This window comes from Oryx dammah, unplaced genomic scaffold (genome assembly GCF_014754425.2).
Source record: "Oryx dammah isolate SB20612 unplaced genomic scaffold, SCBI_Odam_1.1 HiC_scaffold_29, whole genome shotgun sequence".
NCBI classification, from domain to species: domain Eukaryota; kingdom Metazoa; phylum Chordata; class Mammalia; order Artiodactyla; family Bovidae; genus Oryx; species Oryx dammah.
In genome coordinates, this window is record NW_024070213.1 from 28,128,758 (window position 1) to 28,155,922 (window position 27,165).

Sequence of the window (27,165 nt, forward strand, 5' to 3'; positions counted from 1 at the left end):
AGCACAGAAATTGCTCTGTTCTGTAGTCAGTCTATTGATGAAATTTAACACAGGATATAATTCACTCAGCAAATATTTATTGAGCAAGACCTGGTTCATTCCAGGTATTATTAAAATAGCAGTGAAAGAAAGCTTCCATAAAGCTTGCAATCTTGAGAGGTCAGGAAACAAGAGGATCCACTCAGATAAATAAACAAGACGACGCTAAGTGCTTTTAGGAGGAGAAGGTCATGATACGAAAGAAGGTCACGGGGCAGGAGCCCGTTTGGATCAGGACTCTGAGCAGACGGTTTAGGTAGCAAGATCCCAATGACAAGAAGGAGCTGGAGTGAAGCAGAGTATTCCAGACAGGAGCGACAGTAGTGCAGAGGCCTTGTGGCAGAAAAGTATTGGGCATATTGAAGGAGCAGGAAGAAACCACTAACCCAAGCTCTAGGGTTAGCGGTAGGGAAAGAGATGGATGGGAGAAGTGGAGATCGCACCCATGTAGGATGCTGTTGGAGTTTAGATTCTCCCCAAAATGCCACAAGGAAGCGACTGTATATTTTTAACCACAAGAGTGATGTGATTTAATTTACATTTTCGAAAAGCTCACTCAAGCTGCTGTTGAAGTGAAAGTGAAAGTCTCTTAGTTGGGTCCGACTCTTTGCAATCCCATGGACTGTATAGCCCATGGAATTTTCCAGGCCAGAATAGTAGAATGGATAGCCTTTTCCCTTCTCAAGTGGATCTTCCCAACCCAGGGATCAAACTCAAGTCTCCCACATTTCAGGCAGATTCTTTACCAGCTGAGCCACAAAAGAAGCCCAAGAATACTGGAGTGGGTGGTTTATCCCTTCTCTGGGGAATCTTCCCGATCGAGGAATTGAACCAGGGTCTCCTTCATTGCAGGCCGATTCTTTACCAACTGAGCTATCAGGGAATCCCCAAGGCTGCTGTTAGGGAACAGGTTATAAAGTAGAATGAAGGAAACACTGTGTAGAAATGATGGTGGCTTCAGACTAGGATAGTAGCCAGCAGTGAGCTCTTTTGATGCACCAGACATCTTAATAGGTGGTAAGATGCAGAAATTAACAACATAGACTCCTCTCCTTATGGAGCTCAGAGATTAGTTGAAGGAGTCTGAGAAAGAATGCTGTAGTATTCAGTTGTGTTGACGACTGTTGAGCAGGCCTGTACAAGGAAGGGGTCAGGAAAGAAGGTTGATCTAGAGACAAATGACTTGCTTAAGTACATACACAGCATGAGTGAGCATGGCATGTTTGCAAAATAACACATAGAGCTTAAGGAATAACACATAGAGCTTAAGGAATAAAGATTATACCTGAAGACCTAGCAAGAGGAAAGGCTAAAAAGTAGATCAAGGCATGAAAGACATTTGTTTGTCATTCTAGTAAATTTAAACCCCTGTATTGAACACAAAACTGTAATTGTATGTATGTCTTATGTTGTTCCCAAACTTTCTTGAAGCAGAAGGAGAAATGGTAGACTAAAATATCATTTGAATCCACTAATGTGTTGGGGTTCTTTTGGCTCCTGTCCCAGGTTGTGTTCAGGAAGCAAGCCTTGAGATGGAGATCAGTGTGCAAGAGGCTTACTGGGGAGCGGTCTCGGTATCAGGACCTGGGGCTGGGGAGGAAGAGAAGTAACACAGTGCAGAAGGAGGAGTTGGGCTTCCCTGCAGTCCGGGAAAGGCCTGGCTGACCCCCAGTCCCCGACAAGGAGTTCATTCTTTCTACAAACATCAGTTACCTTCCCTTGGCTTGACCAGAGTACGAGGCCCTCTGGGTGATTGAAACTAAGACAGTTACCTAGGTAGAGAACTGAAAAAATGCCGTGATGAAGAACATTTAGGGATTCCCTGGTGGCTCAGATGTAAAACAAATCTGCCTGCAATGCAGGAGACCTGGGTTCAGTCTCTGGGCAGAGAAGATCCCCTGGAGAAGGGAATAGCTACCCACTTCAGCATCCGTGCCTGGAGAATGCCATGGACAGTGGAGCCTGGTGCGCTATAGTCCTTGGGTCTGCAAAGAGTCAGACACAGCTGGGCGACTAATACTTTGACTTTCAAGAACATATAGGTAATCTAGCATATGACTCTTTGGATAGTCATTTGATGAAGGTTTCATATGCCTTCAGTTTTATATAATAATGGCAGTTGTTACTGAACTCGTAGCGTGGGCCGAGTGCATCATTGCAGTCCTTATGTCTGTTAACTCATTTAACCCTCACAGCACGCTCCTCTGTGGCAAGTCCTGTTTTCTTCACTTTTGTGATAGATGACACTGAGATACCCAGCATCCGGTAGCTTGGCAAGATCTTACCGCTACTTAGAATCCAACTGGGAAACAGTCCATGATAATTGGTGAAGTCACCCTATGCTTATTACCTCTGCATATTCGGAAATAACTTTAGGAAAGTCAATTTTCCAGTTATGCAACATGGAAGCATTTATTATTTGATAAAAAATGATTTTTTAATAAAGATGACTTCATGAGCTGTTTCTGATTATATGTTTTATATAAACATAAAATTGAATTTAAAATTAGAATGTGATTCATTCTTTTAAATTGTCATTCTTTATAATTGTTGTCTGCTTTCTGCCCCCCTCCTTTTTTTTGCCTTTCAGAATGCATCTGCACTTTTGTTCATTCTGTCTTGTATTAGAGAACTAATGAATGAATATAATATAGTAAAAGCAAAATTTTGTTCCAGTGTTATGAGAAGAGTTACAGAAATTAACCTCTAATGTGACTTTTTTCTTTTGGAAGTTTCAACATATATTCCAGAAATGAGGGGAAAATAAATGAAATCCCTCGTTAAGTTTATAATAATAATAATAATAAACATGGCAAACATAATAAAAAGAATTATTTCTAATTTATGATTTTTCTCATTGCTGAGTTCACCAGCCTAATGCATAGCTTTATTAACTTGTCTTACGGGTCTCTAACAATGTACTGTATATTTCAAGTTTCATAGACGTCTCTGCCCCCAAGCAACAAGTTAATAATGTGAATCTATACTGTTCCAGAATGAATGTTTTGACATTTTCCTAGGTATATTTTATGTCCTTGCCTTGTAGGTCTGTGATTTATTCTCCTAACTTTATTGTGTATCATAGTGACTGGTAAAAACAACCCTTCAAGGATACATGTTTAAGAAGCATATAATTTTTCTAGCATAGTTTAAAAGATGTTTTTATGTGTATATATTCATATATTCAAAAATGTTTGAGCATCTACTGTTGTTCTAAGTGTCTTCGTGGAGTTTACATTCTAGTTGGGGAGAGGAAGATGATAAGTAAAAAATAAAACATACAGTGTTTCAGAGGTATTGGAGCAGATGTTGAGGGTCATTGTGGTGGAGTTCCAGAAAGAGAAGTGAAGGTTCTGGGACAGATCAGGATGGAAGCACTTCAAAATAAAGCAGTCAAGAAAGGCTTCGTTGATGAGACATGGAACAAAGTCTGAAGGTTGTGATGAGAGAGCCATGCCTATCTGGGCTTTAAAATGGTTGTCCCTTTAAATCCTATGGGAAACACGGGTGGATTCATTTTGTAAATTTTCAGTGTTACCACTTACACGCTAATGTAGTTTCGGTGAATCACATGTCAGAGGACTTTGTAGAATGCAGTCTATATGCCAAACAAAGGTATGCCATTTTTGTGTCTAATTGACCTTTTTCTGACATGTGGGCCAAGTTCTGATTTGCTTAAGACAGGGAATTTTGTTGAAAGTAAAGCAGTATATATATACTCCACTATTTAATATTTTCTCTTAAAACCTTACAATATAGTACATGCATTACATGAATTTATATATGAAAGTCTTTTGGTTTTGTCAAAATAAGTTTTGAGAAAATTTATTCTGCTTCATGAGAACATTGGAAATTCTAATCAGATGTTCAATTACCTCTCAGATGAGAAAGAAGAGGGTATTCTGGGAAGCATACTGTTGCCCAGTTTTCAGATAGCTCTGCTTACCTCAGAGGATCACATTAATCGCAAATATGCTTTTAAGGTAAGGACATAGTTATACTTTTTTTTTCTGAATTTGAATCTTGAATTGGTTAAGAAATGGATATTGACTGTGGATTATCACAAAGACCTTTTAGTTACAGTCATTTTTAATATTTAAAATACAGTAGTGGTCTTAGGGTCGAGGAGAAGAATGTCCCTTTAATTAGTAAGAAGTACATGCTGAAGTATTAAAGGGCCAGGTGACTTTTATGCCTACTTTGAAGAGGTTCTAGATCGGGGTCCCCAACTCCCAGGCCACACAGCCCGACAGTGAGAGGCAAGCAAGCAAGTGAAGCTTCACCTTATTTACAGCCCCTCCCTATTGCTTGTTTTACTGCCTGAGCTCCAGCTCCAGTCAGATCAGCAGAGCCATTAGGTTCTCATAGGAGCTTGAACCCTACCGTGAACTGCGCATGCAAGGGATCTAGGTTGCGGGCTCCTTATGAAAATCATCCTGAAACCATCCCTCCCTGGATTCATGGAATAATTGTCTTCCATGAAACTGGTCCCTGGTGCCAAAAAGGTTAGGGACCACTGTGCTAGATATAGCAAATATGTTAAAATGCTAATAATCGATAGATATAACTGTAGGTATCCTGGTGATCATTTCATTGTTCTTTAAAAGTTACTATATATTTGAATTTTTTCATAATAAATTTGGGGATAATATGTTTTTTAACCTCATACATGTGTACTCATGATTTTAGAGAATATTTGCAAAAGTGTTCTTAGATCTAAGTACATCATGAACATCAGATAGTTTTGAGAGCCTATTGAAGATGAGACATTAAATCTATTATTAAATCTAAGCAGACTGTAGCTCACCTCCCCTAACTAATAATACCCACCCATCTGTGATGTGCTGGTAGAGCACCCCCAAATAAGAAGCCCCTTTAATGCTAAGTTGGTTCTTTTGTTGCTAGTGTTCTCAAAAGCCATGCTGCGTTCTTTGCTCTATGATGATGGCTGAAATAAATTTCGGAAGTCACCTATTTTTTTAAGTCAGTTTTAAATTTAGAACTCTTAAGGGGTTTAATGTAAAATTTTCATTTTAAGGAAAAGAGGGAATATAAGGGTAACGTATGCTGTTATTTAACAATGAAAATGTGTGTACCATTATAAAACTGAGTCAATCTGTAATTCCTATCCACTTTTAAAGAATAGTCAGGACGGCAGCTGAGCTACAACTTTGGCCAGTTAACATGTTGCATTTTTAATTACAGAGAAAAGACTGGGAAAGGCAGAGTGGTGGGAGGGTTGTGGGTGGCCTCAACCGGAAGGTCATATCCGAACAAAGACCGCTGGCTATGAAGACATAAGCTACCCATTTCAGTATGTTACAACAACGTTTAATACCAATAAGTCAAAATAATAACATGTTAAAGTATAATGCCAAACTCTCTGATACTGACAGTTACTGGGGCACTGGTTTAAATTCTTTTATTTGCTCATCAACTTAGCAAATGTTTATTGAATTTGTACTAGACAGGACATTTTGCTCAGGTCTTTGACTCGAAATCTATATATATATATATATATATATATAGATAGATAGATTTTTTAAATGTCAATAAATATGATGTTAAATAGCAGTAAAAGTGGCCATGTATGAGTATATTGCCTCTGTAATTATTTAGTTACATTTTGATTGTATTTTATCTGTAACAAGAATAATGATTTCTGTTTTCAAACTCTCTCCTCCACGGTGTGGTTTTCTCTGCATTTATGAGCCATGTTTACCACTAAGTCTGTTGGCGTTGATCCTGCTGCTTTCACAGTAAGTAGGAAATAGAGACAATTGCTGAACAACGCTGTGGAACTTAAAAGCTAAATCGGGAACTTTGCCATCATATTCCCATTTGACAGATTGCAAGCTTGGGTGTGGTTTGTTAGTGTCTTGAGCCCTGGCCACAGCTGGAACTTTTGAGCACCAGCCCAGCATTCCTTCCACTCATGACAGATATGGGCAGTGGGTCTTTATCCATTTCTCCAAAACCCCCCTTAGTCTAATCTAGAGACTATGGTGGTTTTAATAATTTTAACAGTGTATAGCCCTTGAGCTGATTCTTTCTCAGAGTTTCCGTATACAACTTTATACCCCTTCCACAGTCAAGTAATATTTGTTGGTTCTGTAAGTTGATTTGCTCAGTGTATTGATTGAATTTATTTACATCTTGATTCTGAAAAAGGGTTTCAAGAAGCTAATTTGATGCTGTAGATAAAGCAGACAGTCAGAATCTCAGAGTGAAGTCTGTTGCTCCAGGTCTTCTCCTTGCGTCTCTTTAGACTAACTCTTTCTTTTGCCTCATTCTATGCTGAAATAACTTGTGTTTATTTATCCTTGTCTTTCAGTGTCTACTAGGGAGTTGTCACAGGCTGTTTAAAGTTTATTTTATTTACTTGTTTTTGGCTGCGCTGGGTCTTGGTCTCTTTGTGGGCTTTCTCTAGTTGCAGTGAGCAGAGTTTACTTCCTAGTTGCAGTGCGTGGCTTCTTATTGCAGGGGCTTCTCTTGTTGCAGAGGGTGGGCCCTAGAGCGTGGGCTCAGCAGTTGTGCTGCATGGGCTTGGTTGCCCCCAGGTATGTGGAATCTTGCTGGATCAGGGATTGGCAGGCAAATTCTAACCTACTGTACCACCAGGGAAGTCTGTCACAGGCATTTTTAAGCGGAAATTAAGAATGTTTCAGGACTTAACTGGTGCTACAGTGGATAAGAATCTGCCTGCCAATGCAGGGGACATGGGTTCGATCCCTGGTCTAGGAAGATTCCATGTGCCATGAAGCAGCTAAGCCCATGTGCCGCAAGTACTGAAAACATGTGATGCAACTGCTGAAGCTGGCGCACCCTAGAGCCCATGCTCTGCAACAAGAAAAGCCATTGCAGTGAGAAGTCCCTGCTCACCGCAACTAGAGAAAGCTTGTGTGCAGCAATGAAGACCCAGCACAGCCAAAAAAATAAAAATAATAAATTAGAGGGAAAAAAGAACGTTTCTCCCACCTTGGCCTTTGTTTTCTTTCTTTTTTTTCTTTAAAAAAAATTTTTTATTAAAGTCTAGTTGATTTACAATGTTGTATTAATTGGCCTTGGTTTACTGCTGTCCATCCTCACCTTGTTGGCCCAGGGCTACGCCGAGTGCTCAGTCCTTGCACTTGGGAGCTGTCCGTCAGCAGGGCCTCCATGACGCTGTTTTCCATCTGCTTCTCTGGATAGAGGCAGATTAAACCACTTACTGGTGATATAGGGCTTCTTCCTCAAACCTAGAGCATTTATATTTTACTCTGATACGTGAGAAGAAAACCTAAAGGGCAGTGCCATTTGGGGTCATTTATAAATCTTTTATGTTTGTGTATAGGTGTCTATAATGATTAGCCAAAATGCTTTGAGAGCAGCAACTTTTAAGGGCTGAAGGAATTGCTGCCACAGGAGGGAAATGCTATTAGTGATTTTAGTTGCTGCTTGCTGTGGAACATTCTTGAACAGAGAGATGTGAATTGTAAATAGAAGTTGCTTGGGGTGTGTCCATGGAACAGAGATGGCCAGGTGCTTTTTTTCTTACCTCCTTCTCCTACCTTCCCTTCCTTTAAACCTTTTTTTTTTTTTTCTTTTTTAAGAAAATGAAAAATGGTAAAGATAGGAGAAAAAAATGTAAGATGTGTATATTTTTTAAATATTGAATGGTATTTTTCGGAAGTCCCTTATTTCTTATGTATTGGGTTGGCCAAAAAAGTTCATTCATGTTTTTCCATAACATTGGAAACCCAACATTTGGCCAACCCAATAAGACAAGTCCACTTTCTTTGAAATTTGATAGTAATGGTCTGTGTAGGGAGCCACTGAACTTTCTTTCTTCTACTTTTACAGGTGCCATATTTCTATTTAAAACAATCGTGTCGTTTTCAATCAGGCTGCCCATCCGAACATGCGGACTTATTATTTCTGCACTGACACAGGAAAGGAAATGGAGTTATGGATGAAAGCCATGTTAGATGCTGCCCTGGTGCAGACAGAACCTGTGAAAAGGTAAAGACTTGTAGGGAAAGCAGTGGTGATTTCCACTTATATTTTATCCCCTGCCTTGCAAATACATCATTATCATAGTACATGTCATTTTAGTAGCCATGATACAGAACCATTTCTTCCCCAGAAAGCAAGGATTAAGTTCATCTTCTATATTAAATCAATACACCTTTAGTTGGTTTGAGATGCCACCTGCATTTTTATTCCACCTTCCCTCTTTATTCATTCTCACCTACCCATGTACTGAGGTGAATCCCAAATCCTAACATTCCAACTGAATGTTCTTTCTTCTTACAGAATTACCTTTAATATCCGGTAAGTACATTTTTAATTGCTATCTTAAAAGTACACAAAACAGTATTTTTTAAGGTTCTGAATCTTAGAATTTATATTCATGAAATTAATTTCACTGTGTTTTTATATTATGTTATATGTTTCTCAAGTTTAATCAGTTGAAATAAAAGTTTTGATATGTTTCATTTCTTTGGTGTTTCTGGGATATTTCTCATTGTTTCATGATGAATGTCTCCAGAAAATAGTTCATCAAGCATCTAGATTATTTCTAAATATATCTACTTCTTAATGAATTCTACCTTCTTTCTTTTAAAACTCCAGGACTTACTTTGGTTATATAAATATGTACTGTTAAAATTGATGTAAGTGTGATGCCCCCCCGCCTTAACATATGAATCATTTTAATATTCAATATATTAAAAGCTAGTGACAGGAAACCAGCTTCTAAAATATGTAAATAGTAGCTGAATTATGAGCTTATGGCATTTTAAAAATATATTCCTATAATTTGGACAAAGATCTATGATACAGATAAATTTTTCTTTGAGTCAACAACAGTTGAGCACATACATAAGGAAGATTGCTAACTTGCATGTCTGGTCTTTTTACTATTTTCTCAGGATATTAAAGTCTTTTAAGGTGTTAGTTAAAAGACTCAAGTTGATGCTGTATAAGTAAATTTATGTTTATCTATTTCATATCAATTTAACTAATCACTAGTAATTAGAGCTAGGCAAAAGTATGCAGAAAAAAGTAAAGAAGGTCCAAGGTTGAACTCTGGAACACCTGTTTATAAGAATAGCTACCTCAAACATAATGCATTTTCTAGGTTGAGAGCTAATAATGGGAAAATCTGCTTTTGGAATTCCATGTGTAAAAATGACCTGGATGGACATAAAGATGAGATTATTATGACAGAGAGCTAGAGGAAATTTGTTAGGTGAAAAAAAAATGAAAATCTTAGGATAAAACTAACTTCAGATAATACTGACTTTCAGGGAATTGTTTAGAATACAGAAATCAATGTAGTCATTAAAATACATGATTTCTAGATAATTATAGTTTCATATCTTACACTTATCCCAGAGTTTCAACTTCTATTTTCTTTTCTTGTATTTTCCACTCTAAAAACTAATCAGTTCAGTTCAGTTCAGTCACTCAGTTGTGTCCGACTCTTTACGACCCCATGAGTCGCAGCACACCAGGCCTCCCTGTCCATCACCAACTCCCAGATTTCACTCAAACTCCTGTCCATTGAGTCAGTGATGCCATCCAGCCATCTCATCCTCTGTTGTCCCCTTCTCCTCCTGCCCCCAAACCCTCCCAGCATCAGAGTCTTTTCCAATGAGTCAACTCTTCGCATGAGGTGGCCAAAGGACTGGAGTTTCAGCTTTAGCATCATTCCTTCCAGTAAACACCCAGGACTGATCTCCTTTAGAATGGACTGGTTGGATCTCCTTGCAGTCCAAGGGACTCTCAAGAGTCTTCTCCAACACCACAGTTCAAAAGCATCAATTCTTCAGCACTCAGCTTTCTTCACAGTCCAACTCTCATATCCATACATGACCACAGGAAAAACCATAGCCTTGACTAGACGGACCTTTGCTGGCAAAGTAATGTCTCTGCTTTTGAATCTGCTATCTAGGTTGGTCATAACTTTTCTTCCAAGGAGTAAGCGTCTTTTAATTTCATGGCTGCAGTCGCCATCTGCAGTGATCTTGGAGCCCAGAAAAGTAAAGTCAGCCACTGTTTCCACTGTTTCCCCATCTACTTCCCATGAAGTGATGGGACCAGATGCCATGATCTTTGTTTTCTGAATGTTGAGCTTTAAGCCAACTTTTTCACTCTCCTCTTTCACTTTCAAGAGGCTTTTTAGTTCCTCTTCACTTTCTGCCATAAGGATGGTGTCATCTGCATATCTGAAGTTATTGATATTTCTCCTGGCAATCTTGTTTCCAGCTTATGCTTCTTCCAGCCCAGCGTTTCTCATGATGTACTCTGCATATAAGTTAAATAAGCAGGGTGACAATATACAGCCTTGACGTACTCCTTTTCCTATTTGGAACCAGTCTGTTGTTACTAATAATTACTCCTAATTTATGCTGATAAAGATGATATTCAATATTGTGTCTTGACTCTGGACAACTATTTGTTGATTATCTGCCCATAGCAATTTTTAGCCAGTTGTGTTGATATAATTTGCCCAGTTATCCAGGAATTACTGAATACCATCTATGTGCCCAACGTGGTGTCAGTCACCATCATCCTGTAGAAATTACATCTTCTAGGGACTTGCCTAGTGGTTCAGTGGCTGGAACTCCATGCTCCCAGTGCAGGAGGCTGGAGTTCAATCCCTGGTCAGGGAACTAAGATCCCACATGCCACAGCTAAAGATCCCGCATGCTGCAAATAAGACTGGAGCAGCCAAATAAATTAATTTTAAAAAAAGGAAGAAAGAAAGAAATTGCATGTTTTATTCTATCTCTAGCTCATTTATGAAGTATTTTAACCTATGAACTTCAATGTCATCATTCCCCAATGGACAGACCATTGATGGCATTAAAAAATTCTAAGCATAATATACATTCTCTGAATAATTTTCTGTCTCTTGGCCCATTATTATAATTTTCTATATTTGCATGTATCTTCTGCAGTAACTTAAATGTTACTTTTTAAAATTAGATCACAGGTTTTACATTATTTATGTTATCTTAGCATACATTTTTGAATCAGTTTTGGTTCCATTTAGGGAGAAATCAGCATGTGTCTTTTTTGATTACATTTCTTAAGTCTTTGGAAAAATTGAGGGAAAAGTCATTGCAGTTGTAATTTAAAATAAGAGCTTTAGATAGATTAGAGGTAACTTTTTAAAAAGACCTTTTCATATGTTTGATACTTAGTGTTTTAAAAAATTCTCCCTATTCCTGAAATTAGCTTGGATAAATGTGTTTATAGCATAGACTTTCTCTGAGTTCTATCTTTCAAGTGGAAGAAGCTCCATAGCATATCTTAATAAACTCCCTCAGTGTCTACTATTGCCTCCAATGTGAAGCCATGAATTTTATCTAAACCTAAATATATGGATGGTCTATAACTGTACTCTGAGGGAAATAGTCACATTTCTTTTTATTTTTTCTCACTGATTTTATTCCTAACTAGCCATCTCTGTATAGCTGAAAAGATATGTTGTTAAGCCTCTTCAGTTGTGTCCAACTTCTTTGCAACCCCATGGACTGTAGCCCACCAGGCTCCTCTGCCGTAGAATTCTCCAGGCAAGAATACTGGAGTGGGTTGCCATTTCCTCCTCCAAGAATATATATAGATTATGCATTTTTAACACATGCATTTTTATCACTGACACTGGCAGCAATAGCACAGTTAAGATCCAGTAGAATCATTATTATATATTGAAATGTGCAAGGTTAGTCAGTTCCCTCTTCAAGAAGCCTCCCAGTGTGGTATCATCTTGGTAGTTTTGTGCAGGTACAGACACTTAGCTTGGTCTTGTCAGATCCTGGAAGTGATTGGTCTCAGGAAAGCTGATTCTCATCAAAAAGACCCAGATAGAGCAATTGGCATGGTGAGCAGTAAAACCATCTGCTGGCTCAGGCGCACACTGCTGAGCAGCACATTCTTCCTGCAGGGACGTGGACTCGAGATGCCAGATTCTAATCCACAGTTGCTTGATGAGATTGAATGGTAGTGGTGATAAAGTCTGTGCCAGCCACAGATTTAGTCATGTGGAGCTCACAGCAGTCCCATATCCTTGGTGCTAAACTTTTCCCTACTTGCCAAAGAGGAGTTTGAGGCTCAGTACATTTTTGTACCTTGCTAGAAACTCAACTGGTAAGAGGTAGAACTATGGACTTCCGTGGTGGTCCAGTGGTTAAGAATCTGCTTGCCAATGCAGGAGACACAGGTTTGATCCCTGATTCGGGAAGATTCCACATGCAGCTCATGCGCCAAAGCCTGCTCCACAGCAGGAGAAGCCACTGCAATGAGAAAAACCTACACACAGCAACTGGAGGCTAGCTGCACGCTCTCCCTCCTCCAGCCCCCACCAAACCTGGCTGCAACTAGAGAAAGCCTGTGCTCAACCAAAAAATAAATGAACAAAACAACAGTGTAACTACTAGAAGTTCCACAAATTTAAAAAAAAGAGAGAGCACATGTAGTCTAGCTCAGAAACTTAAGTCCTCAGGAAAACAGAGAGTTGGTTGGTCACATGGTCTTGATCTTTGATAGCATCAGGAGATAATGTCCATTTCCACAAACCAGAGTCATGTTCGTCTCATGATGCATTAACCCTCCTGGCTGGAAACCACGCTGTTTATTTCGAACGACCAGCTACTGTGGTCTTTTAAGTATGAATTTTTGTGGTTTCACTGTCAAAGGGCAGCCTCATTTGCTTTCTCTTCAGATTTCTAATGGTAGGGACACTCACCACTTTTTTTGTTTTCCAGTACTTTCTACACTGTTATTTTATGTTTAGTTTTCTCCCCTTTCTATTTATACATTCTGGTGTCATACTTGAATTTTCATGCCATGACATTGGGGATTTGTGTAGACTTGTCCTCTGCAACGCTTTCAGGGTTTTTTATAAAGTCAAAGGTAGTTTTATGGTTTTTTTTTTTTTTCCAGAGTGAATCCTAAAAATAACATGTGCATTATTTCATCTGATTTACTCTGCCTTTCTTCTCTGATTTCAGAGTGGATAAGATTACATCTGAAAATGCACCAGCTAAAGAGGTCAATAACTTTCCCAATCATAGAGTGCTAATTAAACCAGAGACCCAAAATAACCAGAAAAACAAGGAAATGAGTAGAAATGAAGAAAAAAAGGCATTAGAAGCTGAAAAATACGGATTTCAGAAGGATGGCCAAGATAGACCTTTAACAAAAATTAATAGTGTAAAGTTGAATTCTCTGTCATCTGAATATGAGAGCGGGTCAACATGCCCAGGTCAGACTGGACACTACAGGCCAGTCAATTTAAATAGTTCAGAGAACAAAACAGTCAATGTGAGCCTGGCAGATCTTAGAGGCGGAAGTCACCCCAATACGGGGCCCTTACACACAGAGGCTGATCGAGTCATACAGAGAACAAATTCAATGCAACAGCTGGAGCAGTGGATTAAAATCCAGAAGGGAAGAGGTCATGAAGAGGAAACCAGGGGGTAAGTGTCTTATGGTGTTGGTGGGAGACTGGTTTCTGAGATAGAGTCAATGTATTAAATTCAAATTGCGTTGTGATATTACAGCTTCATGAGTAAATCTTTTCTTCAGGGTAATCAGATATGTGTGTGTGGTTTTTTTTGTTTTTTTCTCTCTGTCTCTCAGTGTTCTGAGTAATGTTCATCCAACTTTACTGATGGCAAGGAAACATCCTCCCTGGCCCAGCATAAGAGAAGGTGTAGGCCGTGGGTACAGATCATGTTTGTTTGAGGCAAGGAAGGGAGAAAGATCTAGCCTCCCCCCTTTACACACACACACACACACAGAGATACACAACTTCACTCTCTCCACCGTCCTGCTGTTTTCCATTAGGAGCTTCTACAGCTTAATGTAATGCGAAGCTCTCCTGAGACATGTAATGTGGTGACCGGAAAGGCTTAGGTGCTCTAGTTCTGTCTCATTCCTTGGCTTTCTTAAACTCAGGATGCACATGACTAAGTATTATTATTTATTCATCTAAGCATTTACTCATTCATGTACACACTTGTTCTTTTGTATACTTATTGTATAATTACTATATGGTAATCATGGGACCAGGAAGTAAAATACTGAAATGATATAGTCCAAATTTCTCACAGCCGTTCTTAGTTTCGTGGAGGAGAAAGTTAAACAGATACTGCATACGATGACAAATACAGCAAGAAGAGAAGATGTTTCGGGGACAACCAGCCCAGCCTAAAGGTTCAGGGAAACCTCTCTGGAGGAAGTGAGGTAGGAGCCCAGATATGAAGGATGGTATGCTTATCTTGGTTTAGGTATGCGCAACTCAGGAGTTGATAGCGCTGGGAAAAGACTCCAAGGCTGTGAGTCTGGCTTAGGCTCGCATCATCACAACTGCTGTAATGATGGACAAGAAGCAAGGCTGGAGAGAGAAGCCAGAGGAGTTGTATGTTTGCAGAATGGTGGTTCAGTAGAATCTGGAGAATGAATTGGAGAAAGTTCAAAAACTGAACTTGTAATTGACAAGGCTAGTTGAGTACTTGGATATGCTTGATTGCAGACTGGTCTCACTCAAATCTAAGTTGAGTGGCTGGGGGAAATCAACAATGGTGCTCTGCTTTTTTGGTCCGGTTGTCAGGCATTATCCAGTGCCTCTCACTGCATAGGGAAGGATTGGGGAGACAGAAGGTAATGAGTGATTGGATAGGTTAAATTTGAGGTGTCTGCAGGCTGTACCTCCAAAGAGAGATCTGGACTTGAATAAGATTTGGAGTGTCATCATCATTATATCAGACATGCTTAAAAGTAAGGATGAAAGGAGAAGCATTCATTCAGCAGGAGGCTGGATAAAGTAAAGATTCTAAGGGAAAACCAGCAAGAACTTTTATGTTTAAAGGAAAAAAGGATAAACAGCAAGGTCATACTTTATAACACAAGGAACTATATTCAATATTCTGTGACAGACCATAATGGGAAAGAATATGAAAAAGAATATATATGTGTGTGTAAGTGTGAATGTATAACTGAGTTACTTTGCTGTACAGAAGTAATTAACACAGCATTGTAAATCAGCTATACTTCAATGCAATTTTTTTGAAAATTAAAAAATAAAGGGAAAAAAAGTTTTGAGGATCTGCAAAGACCAGAAGTAAAGGCCAGAAAATGGAGGTGCCCATGGATGAGAAAGTGTTGTGTTTTTAGGTGGGAAGCTGGTGATGTAAGATTTATAAAGTACTGTAATGAACTAACACATACACAATTAACTGAAGACCTACTATAACTCTTACCTTTCAGTAGTAGGGAACCAGAGAGCAATCAGTTAGTAATGTTTTGGTTGAAAGAAGATGAACTTTTGGGGTAGCGGGATGTCCTTCTGGTCTGGGCGGTTGTCAGCCAGTCTCTCCTCTCAGGAGTGCAGCTCGGCCCCTCTCATCCCTTGATGTGCTGCTCACTGCTGTTTTCTCCTCCTCCACCCTCATTGCTCACTTTCCTAATTTTCCCAAGGGACAGCTGTGAGGAAACAGTTGCTGTCTCAACAATAAAATTTGATTGCACAGAGGAAAAGCCAGAGGTATTGAGGGAGGCGGGGGTGGGTAGGAAATGACAGGATGTTTGAAAGTACTTATGAAGGTAATCGTTTTCAGGGAAACAGTAATAAAAACCACAGCCAGAAGATTTGCTGCCTCTCTACCCAGCAAATTAAATCTCGTTTCTTAATAGAATCAGTTTTCCTCAAGTAAAATCATACTTTCTTAAGGTTGAAAATGAACCATTAAAGGGGTTCTGTATCTAAAATTAGTTTTTTCAATTGTTGAGCCATAAGTATTAGTTTTCAAGCACTTCGCGAAGTCCTTGGTTGGATGTAATTAACATCCATAAAGGCTCCCTGTAACTTACTAATTTTGACTGCAGACCTTCCAGCTCCTGAAGGCTGGCCTGAGGTCATTTGGAGCTCAGGTTCCCTTCGCGTTGCTCCTCCAAGTTTGGGTTGGCTGGAATCCAGGTTAAATCATTGACATAGGTCATCTACATTATTACGTGAACTTCATGCTTCAAAAACAGTGGTGAGGTTTTACAGCAAAATAATTTTTATCGGTGGCAAGAAGCATAATGGTCATAGATGGCAGAATTCATTTGGTGAAACTATGAAAGGCTGGCTTTCATTCCTAAAGTTCTAATAGAAAGAAAAGAGGTTTCCTATGTAGTCGTATAGTAGGTGCCTGCATCTGTGAACAGAGCCTGAAAGTTCCTTTGTGAGGGGCGGGCCCGTTCAGATGCTGGGGCCTAGGCCATTGTTTTGCATGGCAGAATCACGTGTCAGGGTTTTCAGGGTGTTTGACAGGCAGGTGCTGTTGAATGGGGCACAAAACCTGACGAAGGCGCCAACAGAGTTACTTAAGCTTTCACTTAAAAAGTAAATCACAGTTTGCTTAATTTGAATTTCTTTGGAGAAAAGCACTGAAGGAAACTAGTTTTTTTTTTTTTTTTTAAGAAAGGTCTCAAAGTGGTAGAAAGTATATGGGGCGGAAATAAATTTGCTTGATGATAAGCAGATTTTCCATTAAAATCTTCCAAAAAGTAGTTCCAAAGATGGCAAAAGAGCCTTTTACACTTTGCAGTCACTTTTAATTAGCCGAGCTTGGTAGGAAAATCGCCTGCCGTTGACGATCACACAGTTAGATGACCCAAGTGCAGTAGCCATCTCAGCCACAGGGTCCAGCTCGTGTGGATGCCTGCGTTCTCTGTCATCAGATTTCTGAACTGGAATTTAAACATTAGTCCAGGCAGTTTTTCATTTGTTTCAAATCGAAAATATGTGACCCTCCTTTATTTACCTATAAATAATCTTTTTACAGATTTCTGAACAGTGTACATAAAGTTAATATCATTTATGTTTTTGGTATTTGTTCCTTTGATACAGTTCTGTGCCTAATCCAGAGCTTCTTACACAATAAGGTGTCTGTAGTATTTCTTAAGTTTATGAATGGCCCAATAACCAAGGTATGCTGGAGTACACTGCTGGAGCACTAGGGCAGAATTTATCGGATGGAATCAGTCCCCTGTCTAACATGCTTCCTAAGCACATAGCTGTGGGGTTGCCAGCTCTGGACTTTATTCAGTTTCTGGCTTCCATGTTAGCAGAGAAGATGAGAATTGGAGGGGGATCAAGCAGGGAAAAAATAGGAAATTTACATGGAGAGAAAGCAGTAGAAAGACTTGTTTCTTTTTACTGCTAATATCAGAGTATGGGGTACCTTCCTCCCCCACTCCAAAGTTGTCAGATGGTTAGGCTCTCAGAAGTGGTTTGTATATGTGTGTTGAGAGGGAGGGTTAATTTTGAGCAAGTCTGTTTTACATCAGTGAGCTTCCCTGATAGCTCAGTTGGTAGAGAATCCGCCTGCAACGCAGGAGACCCTGGTTCGATTCCTGCGTCAGGAAGATCCGCTGAAGACAGGATAGGCTACCCACTCCAGTATACTTGGACTTCCCTTGTGGCTCAGCTCAAGACATGGAAAAGCTGAGGGACATTCAGCAAGATAAAGAAAACTCAGTTTAGAAGAACGGTTGAAGGAACTGGAAATATTTCAAAATACAAAGTAAAACATGGGACTTTATAATTGTAAGACCACTCTGTGATCAAATACTCTTCTAGATGAGAAAGCCAAATCTCAAAACATTTCAGTTGGCCAGATTTCAGTAGCACCTAGCTCTTTAAGATTATGCCCTTCCTAATTTAGGGGTATCTTTTTATCTTTAAGTATATTATTGCAATAGAATAGTAAAGTTTTTTTAAATTATTTCCATACTTTTGGCAAAAATTTTTAAATAAAAGAATGAGTTTGCTTTTTCATTAAATCTTAAAGTCTTGAGAAATCTCAAGTCTCAAAGGGAATCATTGACATAATAGAGAGAGTAGACTGCTGCTTAAGGAAGTAAGAGGCCTGCATTGCGGTTCCAGCCAGTCCGCTAACTCTTCTTTAACCCCAGGTATTGAAAGGAGTATGATCTCTTCTTAGTCTTCTTCCCCCACACACTTGAACCTTCTCTCAGTCCCAGAGGTGTAACTAACTCCTCTAAGGGTCTCTGTATTTGGGGGGAAAACAAGAAGGCAAGCTTGGCCCTCCTGATTTTTGACCAACTGCTTCCTCCCACTTGATTAATAATAAAGTTCACCAGTATTAAAACATCATAATATTCTGGAGATCTGCAGTTTTGAGTCTGAAATAGCATCATGTTGAAGAATTATGTCTTTAAAAAATTAAATTTTTAGCTTTAGCTTTGAGTCATTTTTATTTCTCAAAAGTTATCCAGGGAAATGATTCCTTCAGACCACAGAAGTACTGATTCATGTACTTCTTCCCATAAACAGTTATGCTTTCAGAAGGACGTAGTACAGTAGAGCCTCACCACCTGCAGTCCTTCATTTCCAGTCTCCATGATCTGTAGGCACAGCTCAAAAACTCCAATGTTCCATCCACACACAGAAATTATTTTGCTGAGATTGGTGAAGATGAGATTCTAGGAGATTATTTATATAAAAACAAGTAAGACATGAGGATGGACTTGAGATCTTGAACATTTTTATTTAAAAGTGTAGTACTCTTCTTTCCTGAAACCAGACCATACATTGTGTGGAATAAATGGTCTTTTATGTGAGCGACACAGATGCTGTTGACTTAGTATATTCAATCCATCAAATTAGATTTCATTTAAAAAATTAAATTCTGTTCATTAGTCACCTTAAAAAACAAAAAATGAATCTTCAGTATACATTTTACCTACCAGGAGGGGAGAAGAAAAGAAAAAACAAAAACATACTCTAATTTACTATCTGGAAAGCAGCTTTCCTTCAGTTTTATGTTGCAATTGTTCTTTTATTTCAGAGTAATCTCTTACCAAACATTGCCAAGAAACATGCCAAGCCACAGAGCGCCAGTCATGGCCCGCTACCCCGAAGGCTACAGAACCCTCCCGAGAAACAGCAAGACCAGGCCAGAGAGCATATGCAGCATCACACCCTCGGCCCACGACAAGACAGTGGGCCCCGGGGCCGAGGAGAAGCGGAGATCCATGCGGGATGACACCATGTGGCAGCTGTATGAGTGGCAGCAACGTCAGTTTTACAACAAGCAGGGCACCCTTCCTCGCCACAGCACCCTGACCAGCCCTAAAACCATGGTCAACATCTCCGACCAGACAATGCACTCCATCCCCACGTCACCCTCCCACGGCTCCATAGCCGCCTATCAGGGCTTCTCCCCTCAGCGGACCTACAGGTCGGAAGTGTCTTCGCCGATTCAAAGGGGAGACGTGACCATCGACCGCAGGGACGTCACCATCGACCGCAGGGACGTCACCATCGACCGCAGGCACCGGGCCCATCATCCCAAGGTGAGACATCTGCTCGTCCAGGGTTCATTGCTCCTCTGAGGACGCTGCAGTTTACTTCTGGTTGTTTAGTCTCTTAGTCATGTCCAACTCTCATGACCCCATGGACTGTAGCCCACCAGGCTCCTCTGTCCATAGGATTTCCCAGGCAAGCGTATTGGAGTAGGTTGCCATCTCCTCCTCCAGGAGATTTTCCCAGCCCAGGGAATGAACTTACATCTTCTGCATTGGCAGGCGGGTTCTCTGCCACTGAGCCGGGCGAGAAGCCTTTCACTTCTATTAATAGTACACTGCTCTTTCTTGTGAATGCCAGGGACAAGATAATGGGGAGGAGGCAGGCAAAACCAGCTTTTTTTTGTTTGTTTTAAAAATTAAGGAGGCATCTTCTGCAATGTCAGACTCTCATGTATGAAACCTAAGCTTGCAGGGAGCAGCTCTTTGGAACGGATACATTATGTATTCCTCTCTGCTGGAGAGTGGCTCTCATCTGCTTTCCCTGTAGGTTAAGACCACGTGCATTTGGATTGACCCTATGCACACTTGCAAATTCTACAGTGCCTCTTGTAGCACAACTGCAGTCTTCTGTCAGGCTCCTCATGCTCTCTGCTAAGACAAAAGTGCGATCCTCATCTTCTAACCACCAGCTGAAGACACAGCATATTGAAATACCTCCTCAGGTGCCCAATTGCATATTAAAGTAACATCACTTACTGGTATATATACTTTTTTTCTTTTGGCCATGCCATGCAGCTTGTGGGATCTTAGTTCCCCTACCAGAGATCAAATCCATGACCTTGGCAGTGATGTGCAGAGTCCTAATCACTGGTCTGACAGGAAATTCTCCCTATATATATATATTTTTTTAAATTAAGGTATAGAGACCATGCTTTAATACATATATTAAGTTGGTTTAGGGGCTTCCCAAGTGGTAAAGAATCTACCTGCCAATGCAAGAGACATAAGAGACGGGTTCAATCCCTGGGTCAGGAAGATCCTCTGGAGAAGGAAATGGAAGCCCACTCCAGTGTTCTTGCCTGGAGAATCCCATGGACAGAGGATTCTGGTGGGCTACAGTTCATGAGGTCACAAAGAGTGGAAACATCTTAGCCAATAAACAGCAGCAGCAGCAGCAGCAGCCAAGTTGGCTCAGGTCTTGCTTAGTAGATTTTTTGAAGTGAAATTGGAGCACCTTGCATCGATCAGCTTTTCACAATTCTAAAGCAAAATCATTTTGATTAGTCACTATGTTTGCAACCAAGTCCTAATGTCTGTCCTAAAGTGAAAAGGAATTTTTCTTTCCCTTTCTTTGAATTCTAAAGTGCCTCTCGCTTTATGCTATTTTGAAAAGTGCCTTTTCTTGTCCTTGTGATGGGCTGACTCCTTCAGTTACATCATTGCATAAAACATTCGCTTGATTTTTCCATAAATAAGCATTAGTTAGGAATTAATAAGTCAATCAGAAAGTTTCTTTTGAAAGAAGCTTTAGTTTGTCTCACCCAAAAAAGGCTCACTTTGAACATCCCTGTAACAGAGTTCAGTGTTTTGACACTTTGTACTTCCGAAGGCTAATAAAAATTATTAACAATATTCAAAAGAAATCTGATCAAATGCAAATTATTAGTGCGTGGTTGAACAGTGTTCTCATGGTCAAAATTGATCATCTGTTTCAATAGCAAATATGAGATGCCCGGGTGTGCTGTCGAGCCAGTTTTCCCAGTCAGCTAACATCTGGTCCTCCTGCAAATCTTCTCCAACGTTGCCAAGTTTTCTTTATAACCATCCTGTCATCTTCCTTGATGTGATCCATGGTTCTCAAAGTAGGGTTCATGGACCCTTAGGGAGTACCTGGGATTACCCAAGGGTACCCATGAGCCTTTCAGGGAGTCTCTGATAAGCTCAGAACTGTTTTTGTAATAATGAGGCATTGTTGACTGTGTTGTCATTTCCTACCAGTGCGAAAACACTAAAAAGTGGGTTAAAGCCCTAGTGCCTTAGCCTGAGTCAAGCAATGGGTCAGATTGTATGAGTGGTCATTGTAATATTTCACTGTCACAGATTTGCTGTAAAATAAAGGGGCAATCTCACTCAATCCCTGGCATGAAACAGTAAAAGATAACTGTGTTCAGTCTTGACTATTCATTCCATAGTGTTTGTGTGATGAAATGGGAAATGTACTTAAAGCATGTCTATTGCATACCCAAGTAGTAATGGTTGTCTCAGAGAAAAACGCTTGCATGGTTATTTGAGTTGCAAGCTAAACTAGCTCCTTTTTTTTTTTTTTTCTCTCCAGGCTCTAATGTTTTGTTTTGTTTTTTATTTATTTTTGACTTTGCTGACTCTTCACTGCTCCACTCAGGCTTTCTCTACTTGTGGCAAGCAGAGGGGACTCCTCTCCACTTGCAGTGCACGGTCTTCTCATTGCGATGGCTTCTCTTGGTGTGGAGCACAGGCTCTAGGACACAGGCTTCAGTAGATGTGGCACACGGGCTTTAGTTGCCCCGCAGCATGTAGGATCTTCCCAGACCAGGGATCAAACCTGTGTCTCGTACACTGGCAGGCAGATTCTTAACCACTGGACCACCAGGGAAGTCCAGCCTCCAAGTTTTTATTAGCAAGAGTTTTCAAAAACAAACATTCATACTAGTGTGGGGGTTGAAAGAGGGAGAAGAGGAAAGGGCAGGGAAGAGGAATTCTGCCCTACTGGTAATAAAGCTCCCAAGTTCATCCCATCATGGATCTCATAGTCCCCCAGAGACACACAGTCCATAAAAATCATGAACCACTTCTTCAAAATGACCTTGTTCCAGTGGGTGCTAGATTGGGCTGTGATCAGGTTCTTGAGATCCCTGCTGGTGTCAGCAGCCCTGTGTTTAAGGCGGACCTTCTTCCCTAGATGGTCGTTGCAGCCAACCTCGATCATCCTGGCTGGAGCTTGAATTGCCTAGAACCAGCTGATGCCACAGCCTCGTCACTGGGGTGCAGAGCCTGGGCCCTTTTTTAAAAAATATATATATAATATATATATTATATATATATATAACACTGTTTTACTTGAAAGAACGAATGACAAACTAGAGTTGTTCAGACTTGGTGTTTGACAGACACTTCCAGAGTGGAATGCTAGCCTGCCACTTCAAGGGAGGCAGCACATGGTATTTGTCACCAGTCACGCCACTTGAGCTTTCAAGCAAAAATTAGAATTTGGGGAATCTTGTACCTGCCTCTTTGAGCTTGACAGCTTTCTGGTGCTTAAAGATCAGCAATGGTATTAACAGATAGGAGCTGCTCATCTCATATAGTGAAAAACAAGTGCCAGCCTTTGGAACATCTGCCTATTTCACTGAGCCAGTATTTCCCACCTGACCTGTGTTTGATGTCCCAAAACCATGAATGGATAAAAGGTTCATTTGAAATGTGGGCATGTGCAAATATCCAAAAAAAACTATTCAAGTTCTCTTCCCTTTTCCAAAAACCTGTATCGAAGGTGGATTTTCTTCATGTACTTCCCCTAAAAGAGATTATCACAACAGATTGAATACAGAAGCAGATAGGAAAATCTAGCCAGACATTAAAGGGATTTGTAAACCTGTAAAGGAATACCACTCTTGTCATGAAAATCTTCTTTTAATGACAGAAAGAGGGCTTCCCAGGTGGTGCTGATGGTACCCAGCCAACCCACCTGCCAGTGCAGGAGACATAAGAGATGTGAGTTTGATCCCTGGATCGGAAAGATGCCCTGGAGGAGGGCATGGCAACCCACTGCAGTATTGTTGCCTGGAGAAACCCATGGACAGAGGAACCTGATGGGCTACAGTCCATAAGGATCTCATAGAGTCAGACACAACTGAAGTGACTTAGCAACCATGCAAGGCCATATAGGGATCCTGAGACCAATACGTTTGAGAACCGCTGAGCCAAACGACTATATAGAAGTATTCTGTCAATCAGAGTGTGTATTTTAGTCCTGACGCTTTAATATCTGTCTTCTTTCATAAGCACTAGTAGCAGTTTTAAATGGCATTTTATAATACAGTTTTCATCACTGACATTGACCACAGAATTTATACCATACCTTTATCTTCCTAGCACATGTACGTGCCTGACAGGAGGTCAATGCCAGCTGGCCTCACTTTACAGTCTGTTAGTCCCCAGAGCCTCCAAGGCAAAACGGTGAGTATGATATCTTCATTTACCATATCGTGTGTTATTTATGTGCTGCACATGTATCTGACACAGCTTTTAAGCTTGAGTTTTCAGAGAGATGCCTCTCAGAGAACAACCATTACCAGTTTTGTGGAAGAGATGCTCAGTGGTAGAGTTTGCAACCATGTAGCCACAACAGTGTCTGCCTGATTCCTTTTCCCTAAATGTCTGTCTGCCTCGATATAAGATGCTGTTTTCCACATTTACTGTATAACCTGGGAGGGTTTCTTTACTTCGTTGAATGTTAGTTTCCTCTTCCTTAAAACAGAAGTTGGAGTGGTTCATTAGGGGAACAAATCCAGTAAGAAATGCTGTGTGTGTAGTCAACCTGCAGGCCTGGTAAGTTTCTCTGGTGAATTTTGATGTAGATTAACTACTGTAGAGCAGAAAAGAAACTGATTTACATATTTATACAGAGAGACTGTCCCAGATCCTAGGTTCAAGCAAGTGCTTACTGTGAACAGTTCATAGTCAGTGTTATTTCCATTCAAATTGAGAAGGAGTTATGTTACCAGAATACTGTTGCTCTTCAAATTAGAAAGAAAAGATAACTTCTCAAAATTTCATTGCATTCTTCTGTCAGGGGAGCTGTGCTTTAATACTAGTGTTCAGTCTCAGTTTCTGTGAAGATGAGGACCATATAATTGTCCATTATTTAAAGTCCTTCTGTAACAATCAAATTCATCTTACATGTATTTCTCAAACATTTTTTATTTCATCTCTTACATGTTTAGATATAAGGAAGATTTCCTGGTTTTAAAATACTTGTGGTTTATTTATTAAAGGCTATGGGTACTATTATACTTCTCTAAAACTAGGGAATTTCAACTTGGAATTTTTAAATATTGTTGATCTGATGGACATTAATAAGCTCACGCTAAGTATCCTGTTATGAGCTTTCCTCTTCTCCCTTGCTCCCTCTAGTGGCTGTTGAGGATAAAATTTGTGTTACTGCCTCCTGGAGGAGTCCACTGTGCCTCTTTATTTTGCCTTAAATCTAAATATCTGGCAAATTTGTTGGAATCTTCATCCTTTTGAAAATCTCTTTAACTCCATAAATAGTAAGCCAGAGTTTTAAGGTTTTTTCTTTTAGTATTTCTGTCCAGTACCACTCTGGGTCTTAGACTGTCTAATCCCTTACTCCACCCACCCTCCCCTCTCTCTGACAGGATCTCTAGAGCTTGGGGATATAGTGACATAAGATATGGACTTTCCCACAGCCATGAGATGACAGCATGTAGTTGGCATCCGAGCAAAGGCAGTTCTTTGTTTTCTGTTAAGAAATGTCTTCTTTAAGTTACACGCACACACGTTCTTTAATAGAAGAGGCTGTTGTCTCACCTGCATAGGTACCTACTTTTATCCTGAGGATCCAGTAGTAATGATGGTTTACTTTTGACATCTTTTTCCACCTGAAGGCAGTAACTTTTAACATAACTTCAAATAACAGTTAAAATTGATTTGTAACAGATACAGGGTACTACACATAAAGTAGATAAGCAACAGGATTACTGTATAACATAGGGAACTATATTCAGTGTCTTGTAATAAGCTATAATGGAAAATAATCCAAATATATATATATAACTGAATCACCTTGCAGTATACCTGAAACTATCATAATACTGCAAATCAGCTATACCTCTTAAAAAATTATTTGTGTCTCTAAAAATTTTTTTTTATATGGAAGATAAAGAGCAATAGCGAACAGAACAGAGCAGGTGTGATGCTGTGGTGCTGGCAAAGCAAGTCAGTCTTGAGAACAATTTTGGGCTTGGATGTTTCCAGGACACATTGTAACCCTTAAGTGAAGAGAGTCTCCCTGTGGGCTCTGTGTGGTTTTTAATCATAACAAAGCTCAGAAAAAAACACTGAACACTATTTTATGGCCTGTAAGACTGTCAATGACCACACTTTACTGCATTTCTAATGAAGAAAAATACATCAGACCAACCTGTTAAGGAATTTTTATCTACATTTGAAAGCTGATTCCCCGTCAGGGATCAGAATAACCAGTCAGGAACCGAAAGGTTCTGTGCTGTCCTCTGAGCTTTCTACATGTAGTAAATATATATATATATTTTTAAAAAATTTGGTCTTTTGGTTAATACTAAATATCCTGTGAAAACACTAACAGTGACATTTAAAAATACGGCTGGGAAGCAATTAATAGATCCCAGATGCTGACTGAAGCGTAATGATGTGAAGATGTCATCCGTGTTTTATATGAATTTTATTTCTTTGCATTTACATTCTAGTCTCTAAAATAGAGTGTTGGGCATGCGGGTATTGTTCTACTGCTGTAAAAGTCTTAGGTGCCGTTTTTAAACATCTCATGAAAATATTTTTTAATTATAGCTCTCATGTACAAACTTTTATTTTTGGCATTATGCTTTTTTATACTTAATGTATGAATAGTCTCTCATGAGTTCTGAGAAAATGCCTGAATATACTGTTGTTTTGCTGTACCTTACCAAGTAACACTGTTCCTTCTATTTCTCTAGATATCTATGCCTTTATGTAGAACCTATCATCATAGTGCCTAGGCGCTATGTTTGATGTCAGCCGTAAGAGGAAACTTGCCAAGAAATCTTGGTTTAATATCTGTCACTTAAGACCACAATTAATCTGTTTTCCACTGTTTGGACTCTTAAATTGTACTCCTTCAGCCAGAGGAGCTTACGCTGCTTCTCATAAAGCTGAGACGGCAGCAGGCGGAGCTGAGTAGTATCCGGGAGCACACTTTAGCACAGCTTATGCAGCTCAAACTCGAGGCCCACAGCCCAAAGGTCAGCCCTGGAGCCGTGTGTCTGTGTGTCTGCTCTCGTCACTCACTCTGAGCCGCTCATCGTCAGTCGGTCCGACCTGCGTCACCCCCATGAGCACGAGCCATCCTACCATTGCAGGACCTCCTATTGACCCTTTGAGAACTCCTTTGGTCGTACCTTATCAATGTGGGCTGAGTACATTTCTTCTTAGCCTTCCCTCCCCCCGCTCACCCACCAAGTTTTGGCTGTGAGCAAGGAAAGGCAAACAAGACTTCAGAATAGCTTTGTCATCCACCAAACACCGAGACTCTGGTGAACCGAATTGAAGAGTCCCATCATTTCCCATAAAGTAACCAGTGGAGAATTGATCATCTTTCTAATAATGCTGCCTTTTCATTGCCAAAGATCAATTTCCTTGTGTTCTCGATTTTAAAAATGAACACACGGAAACGTTTCTCAAAGGGTTTAATAGTCTCTGGTTATAAACATCCCAAGAAGTAGTCCTCTATTGCAGAAAAGAATTAATTTGTAAAGTTTCTAACGTGGAGTCTGCTAAAGCCATTTGAAGGATTTTTCTGCTTACTGTTTCAGCTTATATGCATGTCTACGTAATTTCTTACAGAATTAAGTGTGATTTTTTTTTTATAGTAATGGAATATGTCATCTGTACCATTTACGGGGCGGGGGGCACATGTGAAAGTTGTTGTGTATTGTGACATAATAGGTGGTGGCAGATGACCTGTTTTTCTTGTTTCAAAACTGACTTTTTCATGAATTCCGCACCCTCTTTCTCTGTCGC

At 40.0% G+C, this 27,165-nt stretch overlaps 1 protein-coding gene and 1 pseudogene across 13 annotated transcripts in view; one reads left to right on the forward strand and one right to left on the reverse strand.

Moving 5' to 3' along the window:
- PLEKHA5 (pleckstrin homology domain containing A5) overlaps nt 1-27,165 on the forward strand; it is a 261,915-nt gene that overhangs the window by 165,914 nt on the left and 68,836 nt on the right. For 7 of the 13 annotated variants that reach the window (XM_040235281.1, XM_040235286.1, XM_040235282.1 and 4 more), the window contains 6 exons: nt 3,922-4,022; nt 7,925-8,040; nt 13,041-13,508; nt 18,891-19,398; nt 23,482-23,565; nt 26,268-26,387. In XM_040235281.1, the coding sequence (XP_040091215.1) occupies nt 3,922-4,022; nt 7,925-8,040; nt 13,041-13,508; nt 18,891-19,398; nt 23,482-23,565; nt 26,268-26,387 (1,397 nt within the window). The remainder of the gene's footprint in view (nt 1-3,921; nt 4,023-7,924; nt 8,041-13,040; nt 13,509-18,890; nt 19,399-23,481; nt 23,566-26,267; nt 26,388-27,165) is intronic. The other 6 variants (XM_040235288.1, XM_040235291.1, XM_040235287.1 and 3 more) reach the window with 2 other exon arrangements.
- LOC120858914 lies at nt 22,093-22,315 on the reverse strand (annotated as a pseudogene).